Source organism: Protomyctophum bolini, assembly GCF_963924005.1.
Source record: "Protomyctophum bolini genome assembly, chromosome: 19".
Lineage (NCBI taxonomy): Eukaryota > Metazoa > Chordata > Actinopteri > Myctophiformes > Myctophidae > Protomyctophum > Protomyctophum bolini.
In genome coordinates this window covers 6,430,372-6,453,595 of record NC_137880.1, presented here as the reverse complement: position 1 = coordinate 6,453,595, position 23,224 = coordinate 6,430,372, and the positions used below count along the sequence as shown (strand labels likewise).

Below are 23,224 nucleotides of genomic sequence, written 5' to 3'. Positions count from 1 at the left end.
CTCACCCTATGAATCAATAAAGTAATTTCCACAAAAAAAACATACGAGAAAATACCCTTAACTTGACAAACCGAGGGATGATGGTGATGCCGATGATGTTTATTCATGCAGGACAACTTCACTGCCGACATCAATGCAGGCTTTCACCTTGAGAACATTTTGACTTCTACGGTGTATATCACGTAACCTGGTTCCACATACTGTATACCGCATAGGGCTTTACACATTTTGTGAAGCCTATACTATACTGTATATAGCTTGAGGAAGTGTTCAATGGAATTAATTTGATATATATCTTGAGAGGTTTTCCGCTATTTACTTTCAATGTGTTCTTTTTCTTTTGAGTGGTGCAACCACTCCAATTAAGGAACAGCAATGTCCGTGTCCGCCTACAGTATATCTATGTGACGTTCACCCATGCGCCTATGTGACTACGCTGTTGTGCCAGAAACAGAGAGAGAGAGTGCTGCACTGTTGCCTGATAATGAGAGAGAGAGAGGGGGGGGGGGGGGGGGGGGGTGGAGTTGCACCACTCAGTTCACACGGGTGTGATATTTTTTCCGTTTTCAGACAAATATGACCTTGATTTAATCAGAACTAAACCATTTATGCAATACTTACTGTCACAATCAGACTTATATGATTGTATTATGTTACATGCTGATGTTTCCATAGCTCAATGTGCACGGTTCATGTCTTCTCCAGCTGTATATATCTCATTTGTACTCACCCCTCATGTGCACAACATATCAGCCTTGTCTTGTTCCTCAGTCAGTCCTTGTCGGGTCACTCACCACCACAGCGGCATTGTGAGTAGTGCAACGCTGAAATATGCAACAGCGGTGTGTTGAGCGTTGGGAAACTTGGATAATTTCAAGACACACGGCAGTGTACAGTATAGCCTATATCAGAGAGATTGCGCTCGGTAGAGTGCATGCTGTACCTTCACTATACCACTTTACAGGTGTCGAGACATCATCAGTTCCCTCCGAGTTATGTATTTGTTTTGCCTTTAACTGATCTGTTCTTTGACCTTTTTGGACCCAAAAGCTAACCACTTTACAACCTGCAGGCATGCTCATTTTTGTCATGTCATTATTGGAAAGAATGTGAGACAAATGTTCAAACCAGACTCCTCGACTCTCACTCTCAGACTCCACGGCTGAGACCCTCAACCCATGCCTTCAACACCTCCCATTTGACTGGAACGAAGTTATATTTGGGGGTATGGGGCCAATTGCCATACGTTTGGTCGCTTTGAAGGCCAGAATCATAGTTTTGTACTCAAATCAGGTCTTAGTATATAGGCATGAAGACGTGGTGTCTCGTCACTCTAGTAAGTACCGGAGGTAAAGTCTCACAAAGCTGTACGTGATCCCCAGGCTGCAGTACACAGACGTCACCAGCAGGGGGACGAACGGCAGCGTCCGCTGCCACCGCGACAGCGGGTAGACAATCTCGCGCAGGACCTCCACGGCAAACAGGCCCGACAGGTATGCCCGCTCCGGGGGCCCGAGCACCGGCCCCTGGCCCGCGTGCAGGCGCGTCAGAGCCGCGACGGAATACACGGTGAACGTCGCCAGCAGCAGCGTCTTGAGCGGCAGCTCCGCCGGGGTGAAGAGGAGCGGCGACAGCGAGTAGTTCCCCGCCGTCGCCAGCACCAGGAACGCACCGGCGTCCTCTCGGCTCTCCACCGCGAGGACGCTCAGCGGCAGCACCGCCATGAGGACGGCCTTCTCGTGCACGTGCCAGGCGAACATGAAGGAGCCCAGGGCGCAGAGGACCACGCAGCGCACGAGGTCCCTCCCGCCGGCCGCGGCGGCGCCCGGCTTCTTCCGCCAGGTCCTCAGCACGGCCGGGAGGACGGACAGGAGCGTGAGGGCGAGTGCGGCGCCGGGAGAGACGGAGGGGAGAACGGCGTGGCGTTGGGACTCCCGCCCCACCAGTCCCCCGGTCATGGACGCCGTGGGGAGGCCGCTCGCGTCCAGGAGCCCCAGGCGCGCGCCCACGCCGGCCAGGACCTTGTCCAGCGCGTTGTAGAGGGCCCAGAAGTTGGGGGCCCAGTACGCGTGGCACAGGCCTCTCTCGAAGGGGAACAGCCTGGACAGCACCTGGGGCATCTGGCCCGTGGCCGCGAAGGGCCCGAAGGACACGGCGGTGACGGCTAGGACGACCGACGCCAGGGCCGCGAGACGGCGAGGGCTGAAACTCTCCCACCGGACTTCATCGTCGGTGAAGCAGTAACGCCGCAGCAGGTAGACCCCGTAGGCGGGGCTCACGTACAGGTAGACGTGCTTGAGGTTCAGCAGCGTGGCGAACAGCAGCGCGCCCTCCAGGTGACGCGACTGCGCGTGCCGGGCCAGCGACAGCAGCAGGAACGCGGAGAGGAAGCCGTTGTACTGGAAGTGAACGTGGTCGAGCAGCAGGAGCCCGGCGTTCCACAGCAGCAGCGTGGCCAGCACGAACGGCGGTCTGGACAGGAGGGGGAGGCGCTCTCCCTCCTCCCTCACGCTCCCGCAGCACTCTCCGACGGCGTAGACGAAGAGGAGGTCGGCGGCGACCACGGACAGCCTCTGGAACAGGACGGCGGCGGGGCTGGCGTACCCCGGCCGGTCCAGCGACAGCATGTCGGCGTCGACGAGGCGCGCCAGCTGGGAGAGCGCGCACTCGAACCACGCGAACAGCGGCGGGTAGTCCAGGGTCCACTCCGAGTGCGTGCTCTCGCGGTACCACCGGGACAGCGGGAGGCCGTGCGTGATGGCGAGCCAGTTCCGGTGGACCTCGAAGTCCGTGGAGTGGTACGCCTCGACGAAGAGGCACTTCAGGAGGGTGACGCCGAGCGCCAGCGCGGCGAACCAGCCCCGACACTCGTGCTCGCCGCCCGTGCTCGCCGCCATGACACCTCGTGGGCACACGGACAGGGTGCGTTCGTCCCGCCGTGGACTTGTTAGTTGAGATGGAAAGTCTCTTTGGGGCGTGGCGCTTTCGCACTGAGGTATGATTCACGCCTAAAAAATAACGGCAAATACGTTGCGTTAATGTAATCTCACAATGTCATCAACAGGACATCAGCCTTGTCCAAATATGGAGTTGCCCACTTCAACGTCACCTGGGTGGTAATAAAACAATCACGCTTGTGTGAAGGGCGAGGGGGGAAGTTGTGAAGATCTATTTTATATTGACCACACATGACGTCACACGGAGACGGAGGCACGTGGCGTCATTTTGCCATTGCCATGCGGCCTGAAAGTTTTACGGAACAGAAAAAGTCCTAAAAAAAAAAGTCCATAGACTTGGCCACACACATGACGTCACAGGCGGAACACACAGAGCCAGACATCGGGTACACCTCAACAAAGCAATTAAAGAGGGAGAGCTTCCAATGACTTTGTTAGATCGATCACAACGTTTCAACCTTTCATAGGTCATTGCCAGGTATACGGTGGTAATAAACAGTACCTTTGGAGCTTGATCCAGTGTATTCCTTCATGTTTGCCTCTGTACATGCGCATCTGGGGCATTTTGAACTGTGGACGTGCGTGCTTTGTTTGCTTGAGTATTGAGTACACCGCCATGAGGTCTCACTCTCATCTGCCATGGGACCTTTTGCTCAGCATCACAACCTTCATACACAAAGACGACCTGATTGCTGTTGGCAAGTGCACTGTAATCAGGGGTCTGCAGTGTATCAGTAATAATGTCTTCTGGCACTTTTTTCTATCTATATTCTTTCACCCAGTGTCAATAATGTAATCCTGGGCGCTACACTTCCTCTGCCAACCTAGGGCGGGGGGCAGCGGACTGGCCTTATCCTTCCTTCCTGTATGAGGAGTCCAAGCTGCTTCTTTTCACCTGACAGGGGGAGAGTTCCCCCCGGCCGGACTTATGGCGTGTGGATTGGAACATGTGATTCCGGCCAGTTCCTTGCTGGCCAGAGGGAGGTAGTTTAGACTATAAACTTCAGAGACCAAGGATTACTGGTCGCTGAATCATCAGCGTTCACGTTGAATGCTTCACTCTGTTGCTCGGCAACGCGTTGCCATGTCCAATTTGCCTGAAAGGATTTGAAAAGGATGGCCACAGATGGCTCAAGCTTACATTGTCAAATTAAGTCACAGGAATTGTCTTCATATAAGTCTTGCCAAATGTTACAGTATGAATGCTGTGCCTATATATTATATACTGTATATTCACTATCGATATTCAATATCGTTACTTTCAATCATCTGCACCCCTTTATTTTACGGTATTTAGTTGATTAACTTGGGCTGGCGGGACTGTCACTGACGAGTGACCGATGTCCCAGTAGTCCTACAGATATTAGCCCATTTAGACCTGGGGACCCGTCCGCGTCATATTATAGCTTTTATAATGCTATAAGCCAGGCACAGAGTGCCGCGCTATACGAGCTTGTAGATCTGCCAGTTTTTTGGGGGAAAAATCGTGAAAAAGTGGCGCAATTCTTGGATATATTATTATTTTCACAACGCAAGCTTTACAACTCATAAATCGTTGCTTCTGGGTTGATCCAGGAACAACGTATTTACGGATGGGGGTCAGTGGCCAATTACATAATAGATTTTGGGGTCCTTGACTTGAAATAGAAATAGCATGATATACTGATATGATATACACTGATATAGAAACATAGGGTTTTCAGAAAACTGTCATGATTTAGAAGACATTTAATGGTAGAATATGGTGTCAGGTCTAAATGCCTTAATAATGCATGCCAGCCATATACAATATACAATACAATGGACGGTCGGACTATGCCACGTACGGCACTCCGCAGTGTCTTCAATCAAGGTCAACGAATCAGAAGGCTCTTTCAAACTCAACACAAAAAGGCTGTTGTTGTTGGGAACGTCATGTTAAATATCACTTCAAAATAACTGCTGGGATTGTTTGCACATAATACTCAGACTTGGGAGTGCACTCCAGATTGTGTGTGTGCGTGCGTGCGTGCGTGCGTGCTTGTGCAGGGCAGTCCCCTGCAACTCTGAACAGTAGATAGTCGTCATGAGTATTCATGCCACTGGAAGAAGCTGGACCCCTATACGCTCACTTAAATCTATTTTCCGCCTATTCAACCTATTCAACATCCGGCCCCTCCAGGCTATCTACTGCCCTCCAAATCTGTGAACTCCATTATGCAGACGACTGCACGCTGATTGCGCACACTCCCCCCGAGTCCCTTCAGCATGCCCTCAATGTGCTATAGCTGCCACGTAATACAGAGCTGTCGGTCTTCAAGATCAATATCAAGAAAACACAAATAGTCCTCTATACAGCTACAACTACAATCCGGCCAGACGTCTGTCTGCAGGAGGCCAACAGAAGCGCTATACAAGGACCACATAAAGGTGCTATATATATACTTAACCCATTCTGGGCGGGAACCCCTATTGGTATCTTACCCCCTCAGGCCGGGCACCCATATTTGGGTTCTGTACAGTATGTACAGTATTCAAAAATGTAATTTTTTTGATGCTGCTATATAAATATTTGAAGTTTTTCAGAAACCTTAGGTCAGGATTTAGAGGCGTTTTTAGAATCGGCCTTAGGCCTAAAAGGGTTAAGAGCTGCAACATTCCAGCCTCAAACCTGGAAAGGATATAGCAGAAGACCCGGGGACACTTAATGGCGCTCCTCCTCCTGCAACTCAGGTGTCTCCCGCTTGGAGGCGAAGACATCCCTGAGACGTGTGTGTGTGTGTGTGAGTGACGTAATGGCTGCTAAAAACTCAGCTTCCCATCATGCACCTGGACACAGTGTGAAGCTCAACAGCGCCACTTTGTCACCTGTTGGTATATATGGCTGGTTGAAACTGTAGTTGACTAAATCTATAATGACACGTCGTGGATCCGATCTGTGACAGATGTCATCAAGCGCCGATCAAGACATGTGCATGATGTTCTAGTCCCATGTCCTGTTCTGCAGTCCTATTGTATTGGATGGGAATATTTGAGTCACTATCTAAAGTGGTTGGGAGACTTAATTGAGCAATTTGTGCCTAATGCGATCACGGAGCAATCTGTGCCTTAATGCGATCACGGCGCAATTTGGGGGTAATTTTCCTTACAACGTCGCTCTCTTCCTTGGAGACCACTTTTAATGCCTTCGTTACCCTATACTAGCCAGACGTTGGATATTTCTTAGGTCAGAGGTGGAAATCTCCCACACCTCCATCACACACTTTGTGGGTAACGGATGTACATTCTAGCTATGTCAAATTGGAAAGAATCAGATGCTTGCTGGGTGGCTCCCTGGAAAAATTCAGTAAGATGTGGGACCCTTTTTTTTTTACATTTTAATGAGCTGAGACCTGTGGTGACCTCACAGGACAAGACACAATATAAACACACACATTATTATGCCCAACAGATGAAGATATATATTTGAGGGGCGCTAGCCCCTCCTATATCCAGCTTTTGGTGTACAGGTAGGTTCACAAACTTTGTCCTACGCAAACATTATACATTCCCATTCACAATGAATGGAGAATCTTACGTCATTGTCTGAGCAAATCGGCATAGTGTCAATTTTTGAGGGGCGCTATAGCCCCCCTTCTCCTATTGTCTTTAGTTCAATGTTTGTTTTGTAAACATATTGACAATGAAGGGAAAATGTACGTCATAATAATGTGCCTCATTACGTCATATTGTCTCTATGCTGTTAATGGCGTTTAATGTTTGTTTTACGTCACCATTACCTCAACCAATCGTCGTGAGTTAGACTTTAATATATTAGCGCCCCTCACTTCACACGGGTGTGATTTTTGTCCTATACACAGACATACAATTCCATTTGACAATGAATGGAGAATTTGGGCATAGTGTCTAATTTATGTCACGATGATGTATATAAGAGCGCGTCACCGCGTGTGTGACTGTGTGTGCGTGCGTGCCTGCGTGCGACTGTGTGTGCGTGCGTGCGTGCGTGTGTGACTGTGTGTGCGTGTGTGTGTGTGTGTTACATAAATAAGCCACCTGCACTCATTAATGCATGTACCTGTCTGTGATATACATTCCCCTCCCGCACATGTACACTATGTAAGTATGAGTGTGTGCACTCATGTCACGTCTCATGCCGAAGTGGTTTAAATAAAACCTGGAAAGCAAAGTTATATCACGCTCAAGATCAATCTGGACATCTTCAACTCAAAAGAGATTAGAGTAGTGTGTGTGTCTGTGTGTGTGTGTGTGTGTGCTTGCGTGCGTGCGTGCGTGCGTGCGTGCGTGCGTGCGTGCTTGCGTGCGTGCGTGCGTGCGCATAGTCGGGTCGCGGGGGCAACAGCTCCACCAGAGAGCTCCAGACTTCCCTCTCCTCCAGAGCAACATTATAGTGACTTCCTCCTGGGGGGGATTCCGAGGCGTTCCAAGGCCAGTGAGTCGATGTATTTCCTCCAACTGCACCTCAATGGTCTGCCCCGGGATCTACAGTATGTGTGTTTGTGCGTGCGTGGCGTTCGTGCATGTGTATATGTGCGGACGGGTGTTACAGAAATAAGCCACCTGCACTGCAGTGCACACACGTGATACATTTCTTTGATGCATTACTGTACATCCTTGCTCCTCCCCCCCTCTGCGCTTGATGTCAATACATTCCCCTCCTCCGCGCATGTAAGTATGAGTGTGTACTGTACACTCATGTCACGTCTTATTTAAAGGTATATTCAGTGATTTCACTTCATTCAAATATCACTTATTTTTTTTGTTTTGTTGTGATAATCCTCTCTACTATAGAGTGTGCTGACCATATAAGGAGTTCCTCCCTGTCCCCAGTTAACCCCTGGGGGTCAAAAAACCATAGGTTTCGTTTTTGGCTCTCTATCCTGATTGGATGAAAGGCTTGGGTCCCAGCCAAAAACGAAGTTTTTTTTTTTGTGAAATCACTGAATATACCTTTAACATGTTTTTCCTCGCGCAGATTGCGATGCGGAGGCCTTTTTATTGTATGGAGTCGCTAGAGAGAGAGAGAGAGAGAGAGAGAGAGAGAGAGAGAGAACCAATGTCCTATAACATCTCCCATTAGTATAGGCTACAGTCACAGTATAAATGTGTTTATGGATGCATTGTGTAGATGTAGGATACATGTTAAAAACAATTAACCTTATACGTCAGTTTAGATTTGAGCTACAGTATTATAGATATAGCATTCATCAGACAACTCTTCTAGTAATCTTTGAATTAATATTTGGACATTTTCAGAATATTTAGAAGGCCTCAGGTCGAAATGGGTGGGTTAATGACACAAAGTAGATGCGTCTGTATGTCCGTCCGTCCGTCCGTCCGTCCGTCTGTCTGTCTCTCTTGTGTATGATATGTGGTCCTATGCATCGTGTGTGTGTATATGTGTGTGTGCGTGCAGTACACATGCACACTCGTGTGTCAATCAGTAGAAGGGGTCTCAGCTGGTGTTCGGACCACACCAAGACAGAGCCACTCCTAAAAATACATCCAATCCAACACCTCTGTAGTCTATAATAATAGACACAACTCTGACACAATCACCAGTACTAAAAAGTACTTAAGTAGAAGTATCAATAGCACTGTGTGTGTGTGTGTGTGTGTGTGTGTGTGTGTGTGTGTGCGTGCGTGCGTGCGTGCGTGCGTGCGTGATTGATATTTTCATATTTGCAGTATGTACACAATCTGTTATCACATGTGCTGCTATTGAAAAGCCTCGTCCCACTGATATTGTCAACCGCACTCCTTCACTACATCGCACGTCTTGTGTATTCATGAGTTACAAACGTAGTCCGACCACCTGCCACATTGGGGACCAACAGGTGTTGACAATTGAATTAGTTCTACGCCAATCAGACTGTTCAGACGGATAAACACCTGTGTTGGTCCCCGACATGGCAGATGTACAGGACTGCATTTGAAACTGAATAGGACATATTTCACACACACACACACACACCCACATTGACATCTCTGACCTGTTCAATCAGTCCGTCAGCCGACAGGCTTCTTTTGTTTAAAGCGGGATATTTGGTATAATATAGTCTTTTTTATTGGCCTAAACTATTGTCTATAATACATACATTCATGAATCCATGCACTTGCTGACCGGCTGTTAGTATTGGGCAATCTTTTTTATAGGGGTTTCTTGTGACCCTATACCATTAAATGGAGTTGGAACAACTGAGGTTCGGGAGGTTTGGCCAAGCAGAAGACAAACCCACCTGCCACTGCCAACTCCACCCTTGCCAACCATATTCCACTCAGTAATGAGTACTATTAATACAGTATACATACAGTATATACAACTTTTACTTTGCAACAGAGTATAGGCCTATTTCTACATTGCCGTATTGGCGAAGAGTTTTGGTCCTATAATAGACAGAACATATTTTGCGCGGCTACACAGGTGCAACTCTGTGACGGACCAACACATTGCCGCGGAAGCGAGCGGCAGTCGAGTGTCCGTCTATTTTTTGGTTGTATTTCCGCTAGTGTTTTGTATTTGTGTCTTATTATAACCCTTCAAAAATCTCAAGGGGTGCTATCCTTTCAATGACCCCCTTAACAAAATGCTCTAGACGAGCACACTTGTCTGGCCTATAAGGCATCTGAAAATGATAAGATTATTGACATTCTATTGCAGGCTTCAGGGTCTTTCTTTTCTCCATGGCATTTTCATGTGGCTCTGCCAGCCACAAGCATGGGCTCAAAAATCGATTCACCTCACCGAGGTCGGTGTCCAAACAAACATCCAGTCTCCATCCCGTCTCCCAATACGTTGGGGCTGAACGTAGAATACCAATTGCGTAGCAACTCCGGCGTGTAGCAAAAATACTATACTTTTGATGACATTATTTGCTCTCCACTTCCTATACTTTTATAAGATTATGAAATACCTTCCTTTCTTTCGTCGGGTTCTGCCTGACGTTTCGTCCTAAGGGGGGAATTGTTTGTTTTTTCCGCTCTATACTGTATGTAAAGTGTCATGAATGAGACAACTTGTTGTGATTTGACACTTTAATAAAATTGGATGACAGGTAGTAGGTATACCAGAGACACGGTGGTGGCCCCAGATGGTAACAGTGAGGAGTGTGAAATCTTCGGCCGGGGTGTCGCAGAGTTGCCAGTTGGACACCCTCCTCGCGGGAACGGGAGATCAGGAGGCTCCGTCTGTGTCTGTGTGTGTGTGTGTGTGTGTGTGTGTGTGTGTGTGTGTGTGTGTGTTGGGGGGGGTATTCATTTATGATAATGTAGGCTACTGTATATAGATCGCATGAACGCCACACCCAGAGAATAGCCCGATACGTCTCACCATTTGATGAGGAAACAGCTGGATGCTTTTCCGACGTATAGAACAATGATTAATCCCAAAAACGGATTAACCCTCAGTATAAATAAAGGCAAAAACTCTGGCCCGGCATATAGATTAAATCCATGTCCATTATTCAATTTGCTTTCCAAATCTTAAATATAGTGGGACAATCACAATCACCCCAGTAATCAATAATGCTCTGATGAAAATTATTGTATTTTATCTTTATACCTCTGCCAAAGGTGCAGTGCGCAATTCATCAGTAGAAAGGGCTTTAATAATATCACTGCCGAGCTTTAATAGCATTTGGTCGTGAGGTTGAACTGTACAAATGTACTTCTTTCTCATTATACGTGAAAGCAACTTTATTAACATGGCATTTGTCCGACCTCCCGTTGGTCCTACCGGTCGGACTAAAAAGAGACCCTACCATTCCCCATAGCCCGACCTCCCGTTAGTTCGACCCGTCGGGCAGTTCCCGATATTCCGGGCCACTGTCTAAACAGCTTTTTCAGAGCGCATTAAAGCATGTCTTGCGCGGAGATATCAGAACCGTTCAAAGCAGCTTTTTCAGAGCGCATTAAAGCAGCTAATCATGTGTTCAGAATGTGCGTGCGTGCGTTTTAAGCTACATATTTGGGCATTTGACACACATAACAGCCGTCGATTGCAAATGTTAATTTGGAACTGAAGGGCGATTTCGAATTGACATCATGTCTGTTGTGTTGTGACTGAGTGAGTTGTGAGTGACAGTGTATACAGTATACGTATAGGCTATACTAGGCTGTGTATGCTGTGACAAGTACAGTGATACAAGTATGACATGACAGGGTACAGTAACATGTGTATGTGTCTCTTGGTCACTTCTAATTATGTGTGTTTGCTCTCTCTCTCTCTCTCTCTCTCTCTCGTTCCATTCTAAACAGTCTTTGTTGTATACCTGGCACCAGTCAGTTCACCCATCTGTGCGTGCGTGTGTGTGTGTGTGTGTGTGTGTGTGTGTGTGTGTGTGTGTGTGTGTGTGTGTGTGTGTGTGTGTGTGTGTATGTGTGTGTGTGTATGCGCGTGCTTAGGATGTCAATTAGAAATCAGACCACTCAGAAATTGGACTCAGAATGCAAATAAACTCATTTAGTTCATTTAGAGCTTCAAGTCATTGGATTTAGAAGTGCGAGCAATGTCTCCGTTATATGTTCAGTTGCTGCCTGTTCAATCTTTTTTTCCTCTCAATCATGCAGTCTCAAATTAATTAAATGGTAAATGGTGCATTTGCATATAGCTAGCACCTTTATCCAAGTCGCTTTGCATAGATTCCACCCGTTTCCATTTCACACACACATTCATGTACACACCGGAGAAATTAGGGGTTTCAGTCTTGATCAAGCCAAGGACACTTCAACACTATAACTCTGGGGGCCTCCCCAGGCAGGCAGGGAGGGAGGGAGTCAGTCTCTTTATTCTTTTTCTCTGCTGAGGAGGCCGCATTTTTCTTCACAAGTCCGGACAGGGAGGGGAGGGCAGAAAAGTGTTTCTTGTAGGTAATGTACATACAGTATAGGCGTGGGGAGAGAGAGAGAGTGAGCGAGCGTGCCTCATTGTTGTACATACTGAGAGAGGGGTAAGTAATTCTAATATGAAGTGTCATCACTCATCACATAGTCGTTGTCAGTCACTACGTATCGGGGGGGAGAAAGCTACTTGCCTATACGCCGAGTCTTGTGTTGTTTGCTATGATAATCCTCTTTGGGAGGTCTGGGAGGCGGAGAAAACCGTTTCTTGTACGTAATATACACATAGGCGTGGGGAGAGAGAGAGAGAGAGAGAGTGTGAGTGTGTCGACAGTAATGCTATAGTCCTTATGTATTGGAGGGGAGTAACCATTATAATACCGGTATGTGGAGTCTTATATACTCATAAATTCTGAGGGACTCCAAGAATCCATAATATCGTAGTAGTATCACGTATCGTGCTGGAGTGGAGGCGTTATTGTAACGTACTGGTTCCTAGTGTTCGTATGTCCCGAGGGGTTAAAAAATGCTCCTCACCTGTACAGTAATACAAATGCATGCACGCACGCAACACTCTACAACAATACGGTATACACATCAAACAGGTACGTTGACACTATCAGCAATAAAAGCCTCAAACCTCATCTCAACCGAGTCACGTGAAAAGATGTCTATAATCAGCCATGTGTGATTATTTCTCATCCATTATTAGCACAACCAGGGAGAGTTCAATGACATTTATTCTCTGCAGAAAAGATGATCAAAACATTATGCTACTTTCAGGGCGAGGACAATTCATGCTTTGGTTCACTGTCTGCTAGTCCTCGTGGATGTCTCTTAAGCCCTGCACACACACCGGGTGCGCAGAGACGCGGCACAGGCGTTGCCGCGCGGCGCATACACGGATTACAGGGACCGTGCGGTCGATAGCTCGGTCTCGGGTTACGCACCACACATGCTCTCTCCTTCTGTAACTCAAAGACGGAGCCAATCTTTCTTTATGAAGCGGTCACGTTATAGCTCCGTCTGTATACATGAGTACATGACTTGAATTTGATCCATAAAGGGTTATATGCGCGTGACACCGTTATGCGTGAATGCCTACTGACTGAGTGGCAAAAAACGACTTTCTGGCCTTGACAAGCTCATACATCCAAACAGAAAAAGTCCTATCTGATTGCATTACATTATACTTTAAAGAACATTCAATTCAACTTTGTCACTCAACTTTGCCACTTGCACTGCAGGCGACATGGAACATAAGGGCTATACGCTTGCATGCCTGGGTCCTTTTGTCTGAGACCAATTTCTTCCTCGGGAGACAAATAATAAAAGAACCTTGAACCTTTGAACCTTATACCGCTCTCATACACTGTGTTCTCTCGAATCTGTCGGAAACAGCACCCGGTATAAGCACCAGTGTTGTTTTTGACGGCAAATTTAGATTTGATAGTTTCAGTCATAGGGCTGTATTTTGCGTGTCTTAAGTATCAGGTCTTATTCCCTAACTAAAGACCTGGAGGCGTGATCAATGCCATTTGGCTATTCTGAGTGGCCAAAGAGCATTGATCACGCACGCCTCCAGGTCTTTAGTTTACTCAAGTTAGGGAATAAGACCTGGTCCTTAAGACACGCAAAATACAGCCCTATATAGTCTCTTGAATAGTTTTAATTTAGTTTTAGTCACATTTTAGTCCCCTGGAATGTTTTAGTGGTGGTCTAGTTTTAGTCTACTAATTATCATTTAGATTTTAGTCGACTAAATCTACAATTGATTTAGTCGGCTAAAATGTATTTTGGTGGGCCTTGATGCCGTCGTAATGACTGATTTTACACTCGCTGAAGATAGCCGATCTATACAAGCTCAGCTTGCACAAGTGAGCTTGTAGATCTGCTATTTTCAGCATGCAACCAAGTATGAAATTAGTTATACTGGATATCTTGTCCACTAGTCCCTTCCTTTAGTCTAATTTTAATTTGTTGACGAAATTGTCAGCATATTTAGCCTCAGTTTTAGTCGTGGTAGTTTAGTTTTCATTTAGTTTCCATTTAGTTTTCATCAGTGGAAAAAGGTATGTCGACGAACATTTTTCGTCTTAGTTTTAGTCGACACAAATCAACACTGGTTAAAAACAGTAGTCTCACCATGGCTGGAAATACAGTAACTGTACCAATCCATTCGATCCATTGGGGATTCCAAGGGTCTGGCATGAACAGCATGAAGTAAAAACTGTATTTTTGAGATGTTTTGAGCAGAGCCTTTTCTGTTGGGTTATTAGTTCCCCCATTTTTTTAAATTGATTATGCATTCATGAAGCATATTTGATTATTTAAAAAAAAAAAGTCTGCGCACCAATTTCAGCTCCCAATTATTCTTCGCTTTTAAAGGTGGTACACGTACCCAGCCTACATAGGTAACTGGATGCCGTTTGTCCAGCCTCTTTTGCTACTCACTATGTTTGAATATATTTTCTGAATATTTCAGCATTCTGTGAATTTCAATTAAAAAAATAAAAAATAAATTGTCACGGTGAGACATGTGACGAACCAAATGCGGAACCAAAAGCAGGCAGGCAGATAAATAAAGTTGAATGTGAATTATTCACAACTAGGCAGGACATATACAAGGGCAGGACACTGTGACAACAAACTATAAACTGGCAAAGTGAACACTGAACACAGGGAGGTTTAAATAGACAGGACACAGGTGCAACATAACTACAATCAACACACGATAGGCTGACACTAAACAGGACACAGGTGAAATACAAAGACTAATCACAGGGCAGGTAGCAAACATTCCAGCAGACAGGAAACACTGGGAACTATACACCACAATAAAAGTACACAGTTCGTGTCATTAATAGGCTTTGGGCCAACCGCCTAGGCCGGGCCTAGGCTTGTTTAAATGCATAAATACAGAAATATTAGGCTACATTTTGTCTATATCGTGCGGCACTAATGTGTTTCAGAGTCGCACTTTCAGAAGGAAACAAACAAAACTAGAAATGCACTCTGTCAAACACAAGTATAGGCCACTGTGTGCAAGCAGAGCACGCCATGGTACGACTGCTGCTCTGAGTCCTAAAGCTCTCTGCTGCTGTCTAGGTTTGAAATACAGCAGTGGTCAGTGGTCCCTCATTTCCTGGTGGAGTACACCGACATACACACATACATACATACATACATACCCAGCCGATACATACATAACCCCTATTGACCTTATACGCATTTTTAAATATACTTCAGTTACGTCATTGAGAACCGTGGTTTCTCATTGGCTGGTGGAATGTACAGGCATACATACATACATACATACATACATACCCAGGCGATGGCTTGACTGCACCCTGTACTGTTTGCAATGTCTTTGCCTAAACATTATCAATCAATCAATCAATCAATGCCAAGGTGCCAGCAGTCTGCCGTCACCCCAGGCGGATGCGTGCACGCGACCTCAGGGCGTCTTTACTTGATATATTGTTCTTTACCGCCTATTCTGTGGCGAGCCAAATAATGACGCCTCATGCAGTGTGTAAACAAACAGTGTCTGTGGACAAAACACCACTTGTATGAATGATTCATAGTCTATTGTCCTCCCCCAGAGGAAATTTGTTTTCACACTCCGTACACAAAAGGATTGTGAAAGATTGATTATAGGCTACACGGTGTTTGTTACCAAGCAATATTTATCCCCCCGGCTGTCTTCCCTGCAGGCTAAAAGTGTATACCGTATAGTATACAAAAGACACGACAACCGAGTATAGTGTGGCAAATGCATGCAGATAATCTAGGGTAATATATGCCAATGCATATCTCTCGATGACGTCATTACAAACAGTACCAAAACAGATGGGACTGTAAGTTCCCTGGACCTTACTTGCACGCGCAGGCAGGCAAGAACGAAAAACAATCGGCAGTGGCAGAAGAAAAAAAAATAAACATTGAATGTGTCGCATCAAGAGAAGGACAACTTTACTTTGAGAAGTTCAGTAGAGTAGCTGGGTTGATTTATAATCAGACATGAGTACGTTGTCATGTAGCATTACATCATTACATGGGATATATGTTTTAACTAGAACTGCACTCTGTCGAGTGCCCATACTTGCTTGTTGCACACTAATAGGCCAAGCAGAGCGCGCAAGTACTGTCGACCGCTACAAACTTTCAAATCTCAGCTTCTCTGTGAAGGAACGTTTGAAATGTTGAATTATTAGGTTTAGCTATTTGCTACCTACCTACTTTATGCATGTAAAAAAGTAGTATTATGAAGTATGGTACATCTATAAAATAAATACAGTTTTATCGATTTAGAATTATTCTGGATCCCTTTTTAGTTTCTCAAAGAAAAATAAATCATGTTATCACTTATACAGTATCATTATTTAATTATTTATTTTAAATAGTCAATTGCTTTAAATGTACTTAATCTTGGACTATATTAATACTAAATGCCATACTTTGCGCAACACTGTCCCAGCATATTCGATGCGTATGCACCGTCCCAGCAAATGACGTAATGACTACTTGTGCCTGATACGGCAGTGGTGCCAAATTACATACATAGGAGCATTACCTTTAATCCTCCCGACACTAAAACATACCGTCATTACGTCACCATCGAAAACCAATTACACTCTGGCATTGGGTCCTTTAATCCACATCTTTATTACGTCATCATTGAGAGCTAGTTATACCAGTTATACCCTGACGTCATATGCTGTGATGGTGCATACGCATCGAATATGCTGGGACGGTGCATATACGCATCGAATATCGTCCTGAGCGAAACTAGTACTTGCGCGCTCTGCTTGCGCAAGTAATTATATGATATCCACAATGGCCTTGGGACATTGACGGTGCTGTTGCCTGCTTCCAGTACGCAGTTGAATGTGGGCTAATGCAGTAATAGGCAGTAATCTTAGTTTAACACACATTTCGTCCCACATTATTTCGAGGTTTAGCAATCGAGCCAGAGTGATATATATCACATTTTGTAGCCGGGTTTAGGCATGCAGCCTCTTTTGCAGCCACACCTTGCTTGTCATTCATTCATGTTCAAGACTCCTTCAAAACCGCTCTCAAAGGACACCTACGGACGGCTGCGATTCAAAACTGCCCTCCCCCCGTAAAATCTGAATCCCCCACCCACCCCTTTTCCCCCTCACTGTATGTTTTCCCCCTTTTTACCTACTTTATGATGATTTCCGGATTTTGGCTATAAAGAGTATAGTGTATATTTGTATGTCTCTAAGGCCTCTTTTGCATGGCGACCATCTCCAGATAAAACGTCAAAGTCCCGTTGCGTTCTCATTTCTTATTGAGGCTTTACACGAGAACGCACATAACGTCGCTAGGTGGCGGTGACGGGCTGTCAAATAGACCAGTCACCCACGTACAAGAAGAAGAACCCCTTCACGCAACCCAGAGCATGCAGGCAGAGCGCGTCACTGGATGGTTATATATTTTATAATAAATTAGGCTACGTAAACGCTGCTGCCGCAAGGCTTTTTCTTTACATCATGGTTTTACATTCACCATCGCTGATGAGCAGCGCTTTGTAGGCGAGGAGGGAGGCTTGTTCAGGAACTCCATTATGTCATATATATCTGCATTAATGTAATAATCATATGCGCTGTGAGCCAACGTGAGCCATGATGTCATACGTTTTGCGGATTCACCGACTTGCCTGTTTACACGGAGAAGGGATAAAACGGCGTTCTCAAAGATTTCCACTCTGGGGAGGTGGTTTCACTTCGTCGCGTTTTCACCTCCTGAAAACACCGCTCTCGTCTAAACGGACCACATAGCAAACGATACTTTATTTTGCCGTTTTCTATGAACACCATTCTCGTGTATAAAGACCACCTAAATGTTATGATGAATATTGAAAACGGTGGACCCTATTATTGTAAACAAGCATAATGCTTTATGATGTCGTCCAGTTTTTTGTATTGAGTCGTGCTTGAAATGTACTGTAATTCTGCAAACTGTTAATACATACTTCAAATCAAACATTTCAAAAGACATGCACACCTCATACCACTTACTGTATATACACATTACTTACTTTTCCCCCCCTTTACAACATGTCTTTGCCTATTTCTGCCAAATATTTGCCTATTATAATAAGGTGAAAGGTCTGGATATGCGAGGCACTGTAAACACATGGCCCACCCTGGCCATACTGAATATGCCCGTGTATCGGAATAGTGGTGTGTACACACAAATGTAGGACAATATTTGCCTCAGTTGTTGTAGTGGAGTAGAAGTATTGAACATGTTAACCCTGTTAAGCCCCAGCGGGGTCCATGAGGGGGAAAATCCGCAGAATCAACATTGAAACTGCAGATTGATTAGATCTGATTAGATTTATTGAGTGCTGTTCAGCACTCAATAAAGTGCTGAGTTTGAGCTTGAGTTTTTTAACTCAAATCTTTGCTTCTGGGGGGGGGGGGGGGGGGTCCCTGGAACAACATATTTTCTGATGTGGGTCGGCGGTCCACTTACATATTGGGGTCCTTGACAAGACATAGTTTGAGAACCACTGATACAGAAACAGGGTTCTTCTGAAAGACATTGGGGAAGACATTTTGTAGAATCTGGTCTCAGTCCTAAATGGGTTATATACTGTAAGTAGAACACGTGAGTGCTATTTTTTCCCCCGCCACTTCTCTTATGTATGCAGCAAGCGACACATGTAACAGCAGCAGCAATGCATCTTTCATATACTGTATACGCAGTTCAGCCACACTGTAAATCGTATGCACGCATGTTGAATACTGCATGCAGCTGGCGTTGTGGCCTTGTCTACTTGTTTGTGAGGGTTACAGGGCGAGGTCTGCGATGTGAGCCCATCATGTTTGTATGCATGTACAGTGTGTGTGTGTGTGTGTGTGTGTGTGTGTGTGTGTGTGAGACTGTGTGTGTGTGCGTGTGTGTGTGTGTGTGTGTGTGTGGGTGTGCGTGTGCCTGTGCCTGTGCGTGTGCATGTTTGTGTGAGAGAGAGGGAGGGAGAGGGGCGCACTCGCACGTGTGACTGTGTGTGTGTGTGTGTGTGTGTGTGTGTGTGTGTGTGTGTGTGCTTGTACACTACTTGAAGTTGTGAGGGCCACATCTCCCCACAATTTGCAATTTTACAATTTAGGCATTTAGCAGACTTACAGTACATTAAGCAAGAACAAAAAGCATGGCAATATTTAGTTTTCCTCCGTGGAAAAAGCTAGTCAACGAAAAAAATAATCGCCATAGTTTAATTCGGCGAAATCAACACTATAGTGTCACGCGCTGAAAATAACTTCAACAACAAGCTCACGACGACGCGTTGTAAAAAAAATACAATATAATGTTTTAAATCCTCCAACCTAAACTGTACTAGTAACACAAACGGTAACAATTTTACTTACAGGTTTGTGTCTACAAAAAGTGGTGTGTTCCACTGTTCCGCACACATACTTTATATGCGTGTTTTTATGCATGTGTGTGTCTGTGTGGTGTGTGCTCATGTGTGCGTGTGTGCGTGTCTGTGTGCGTGCGTGCGTGTGTGTCTGTGTGTGCGTGTGTGTGTGTGTGTGCGTGCGTGTGTGTGAACATACATTACACACGTCTTGGTCCCTCTTGGTCATGGGGAGAACAAAGGAACAAAGGAAGCCGTGTTTGGTGTTCTTCTTCATGTATAATAGAACGGTGGGCCTGGTGGGCTACCGGGGCAGAAACAGGAGCAGCAGGGGTGACCTTAACCATGGACGCTCACAAAGAGAACGGGAGATGAAGTATTCAACATGCTGTTATATAGGCATGGCCTCTTATGACGCACACACAGACACACACACACAATTATCCGTTTGTGTATGCGTGCGCACTGCGCACGCGTGCGTGTGTGTATGTGTGTGTGCGTGCGTCTCACCTCCGCTATATCAGAGTTGGCCCTGTTCTCGTTGTACTCGATGTTGATTTGAGCAGAACCTTGTCCATGTCGGTGCTCGCGTAACTGGAGCAGCTGGTTGGTGGAGTTGAAGATGATCATCAGAGCCATCCCACAGTCGCACAGTCGAACGTTCAGCTCGTGATACGCCTTCTTCTTGTCAGGCCGAACTTATATACGCTTGGCAAACGTCACCTACTGTATAGGAGACAGAAAACAATGTTCATGACTTAACCCTGCAGAGGGCTCCATTTTCGTCACCACTTAAACCCCTTATCCCTAAACTTCTTTGTCTTTTTTTTTTTTTACTATTTTGAAAAACAATTTTGAACGGTTCAATCTACATTGACACGTTGTGAGCCTGTATAGACTGGCCATTTTAACTATTCATAAATGTTTTGCAAAATAGATTAACAGTGATGAAAAAGGAGCCCTTAAATGCCTTTTTCCATCACACCGGGGCTCTCCACCGGGCGCGTCAGCGTCGCGTCTCCGTCACCGCCAGGGAATGTTCCCTTTTTAATCAATGAAGGGTGGCTCCACTGCCCGCGTTGCGTTGCGTGACTGCATTAAAATTGCCACCGGTTCGTTTGTTGACGTACGCCACAGAGACGCAACTCTCCCGGTGGAGCCCCGCCGTTAGTCTGAACTTACGCTTAGTAAACGTCACCTGAAGAGACGAGAGAGAGAGAGAGAGAGAGAGAGAGAGAGAGAGAGAGAGAGCAGCCTGGGGACCACCACTATTGTGTCGGGTGGGTTCATCGTAGATCTACGATGGACCCACCCGACACAATAGTGGTGGAGCATTCATGCACCATATGGGTTAAGATCATTGTACTTGTACTAAGCAGGACTCAAAATAATTATCCATTTCAGTTAATCACCCAAACACTGAAGACACATTTGACACCCGCTTGGTGCATTTGACAGTCACAGTAGGTTTCTTTCTCATGCAGCAGCATTTTCTTCTCCCACCCCCCCCTCCCCACACACACACACACACACACACACACACACACACACACATGTAACAGAATATATTTTTATATCTTATTCTATTTTAATAATCTTCTCTTTATTTTAACCAACCTACAACCTGCACTACATTTTACTAGGGCCTAATACAGTACCTTTCTAACAGACAGAGGGAACTGTTCATTGTGCACCGTCACTTTAAAAGCGTACTGTATACATCATCGTACGACGGTGTCACGCACCAAAAATAGACAATCTACAAGCTCATGTCGCACCTGCTTGAGACTATTCAATCGATCCGCAGCAGATATTATAACTCTATGGCTTTCCCAAACAAATTATTTATGAATCGGATGAATAACTTATGGCAACGTCTGTGGGCGTGTTGAACGCTACTATCAATATTGAAATAATGGTCATACATACAGTATCTAGATATGCATGACCATATTAGGTCACACATATCTAGATATGTATGACATTTCCCCCCATATTGTTCAGCCCTATATTGCTATGGTGATCAATTATTTACCATATTAGGGAGGTCCGCAGGCATCAACGTCCTTGATTGGTCAACCCAAACCACCGGCTTCACGGATTGGACAAGCTCTGCGTGATGTGCGTGCCTCTTAACGAAGATAAGTGAAGAACGCAGAATATTCCACGCACTTACACATGCAGGACTTGACCACTAGGATACCATTGACCAATAAGCATACCATCGACCCATAGGATATCATTGGCCACTGGGATCCCATCGACCAATAGGATTCATCCACTGTGAGTAATGTCACGCTGGGCGGAGCGTCTGAGAGCGCCAGGAACAGCCAATCAAAGTGCTGTGGCAGTGAGACACTGGGTGTACTCCTTCGGAGGTGACGAGGATCACATCGACGTGCACGTCTTCAACACACTGTCTTTGACCTGGAGGAAGTTGACCCCAGTGACCCGTGGGAGAGGAGAGCGCCACCTTGAGGTTCCCTCCGGGCGTGAGGGCCACACAGCCGTGCTGATTGGATACACCGTCTACCTCTGGGGAGGGCGGACTGACGCAGGTCACTCCGACTCCGTGCTTTATGCCTTTGATGTCGACGCCCACACATGGTTTAAACCACAGGTTTCTGGGACCCTTCCAGTCGGGGGGAGCTACCACACAGCCTGTGTCTTGGAGAAGGCCATGTTAATTTACATGTGCATTGGCATGTTCAAGTTGGACACCACCACGATGGTCTGGTCTTTAGTTAACGTCGGAGGAACTCCACCCCCTGCTTCATCGGGTCACTCTGCCACCATCATCGGGACGAAGATGTTTGTATTTGGGGGCGGGAGGGTTTGGGATCAGTACCTCAACACCGTCAGAGTGTTTGACACAGAGACCGACCACTGGCTGAACACGCCTTCTGCACGGCTTCTTCCAGAAGGACGCAGGAGTCATTCAGTCTTCACCTACAATGGAGAGCTGTACATATTTGGCGGTGAAGGCTTGGACCGGAATCTCAATGATCTGTGGAAATTCAGTCCTGAGAACTTCTCCTGGAAGAAGGTTGAGCCCAAGGGAAAACGCCCACGTAGGATGAAGAATATGTGCTCTTGCATGGTGGGAGATCGCGTCATCCTCTTTGGAGCAGACACCAGACCAGGTGACCTGTATGTCTTAGACTTCAGTCAAAGTCTCAAGACATTATGCAAGCTGGCAGTTATCCAGTACGTTCTGGAGCAGTCTGCACTCCCACACAACATCAGGTGGGAACTGGCAGCCATGACTAGCACCAGCCAATAGGAACTGGCAGAGATTACGACCAACAGCCAATAGTTACTGGCAGCCATGACTAGCAGCAGCCAATAGGAACTGGCAGCCATGACTAGCAACAACCAATAGGAACTGGCAGCCATGACTAGCAACAGCCAATAGGAACTGGCAGCCATGACAAAGAAACAAACAAACAGCGAGGCAAAAAACGAAACAAAAAGTGATGTGAACTGGCAGCCATGACTACCAACAACAAACAAATAATACGTTAAAATGAAGCATAAAAATCACACCTGTGTGAAGTGAGAGGCACTCTTGTCTTCGCACGTCATCTCATTCCGGCCAATCACAATTTGTGTCCTCACTTTTCCGTCTTCACATTACTGCCCTCACTTTTAGTATAGGTACTTTGCTCAGCCAATCAGATCATCGCTATTGGGTGATCAGCCAATCACAAGCCAACGTTTCGGAAAGCTGGCCATGGGAGGGGCTAGTGCCCCTCAAAGCTGGCCATGGGAGGGGCTAACACTAACACTGTGACCAATGAAAAAAAGGAAAATAAAACAGCACACAAAAAAAACCTGGTGTTCGATCTATGATGATAATAATAATAATACATTTTTATTTGTATAGCACCTTTCATCACATGAAATGCAGCTCAAAGTGCTTTACAGAGCAATGGAGGAAAAAAAAGAAAAGCAAGGCAACGACATTAAAAAACAAGCAGTAATGCAATACAGTGAGGACATGAATAACAAAAAAATAAAAGATCAATTAAAA

At 45.9% G+C, this 23,224-nt stretch overlaps 2 protein-coding genes across 2 annotated transcripts; one reads left to right on the top strand and one right to left on the bottom strand.

The window, feature by feature from the left end:
• Window positions 1-1,328: 1,328 nt before the first annotated feature.
• LOC308334523 (dolichyl pyrophosphate Glc1Man9GlcNAc2 alpha-1,3-glucosyltransferase-like) lies at window positions 1,329-19,830 on the bottom strand (the record flags this gene model as incomplete). The annotated part of the gene is made up of 2 exons (XM_080791321.1): window positions 1,329-2,990; window positions 19,702-19,830. The coding sequence occupies 2 exons, from the start codon at window positions 19,828-19,830 to the stop codon at window positions 1,329-1,331; spliced, it is 1,791 nt and encodes a 596-aa protein (XP_080647447.1).
• A 1,651-nt stretch (window positions 19,831-21,481) lies between these two features.
• LOC308334522 (kelch domain-containing protein 3-like) lies at window positions 21,482-22,474 on the top strand (the record flags this gene model as incomplete). Its single annotated transcript, XM_080791320.1, has 1 exon — window positions 21,482-22,474. The coding sequence occupies one exon, from the start codon at window positions 21,482-21,484 to the stop codon at window positions 22,472-22,474; it is 993 nt and encodes a 330-aa protein (XP_080647446.1).
• Between the last annotated feature and the right edge of the window lie 750 nt (window positions 22,475-23,224).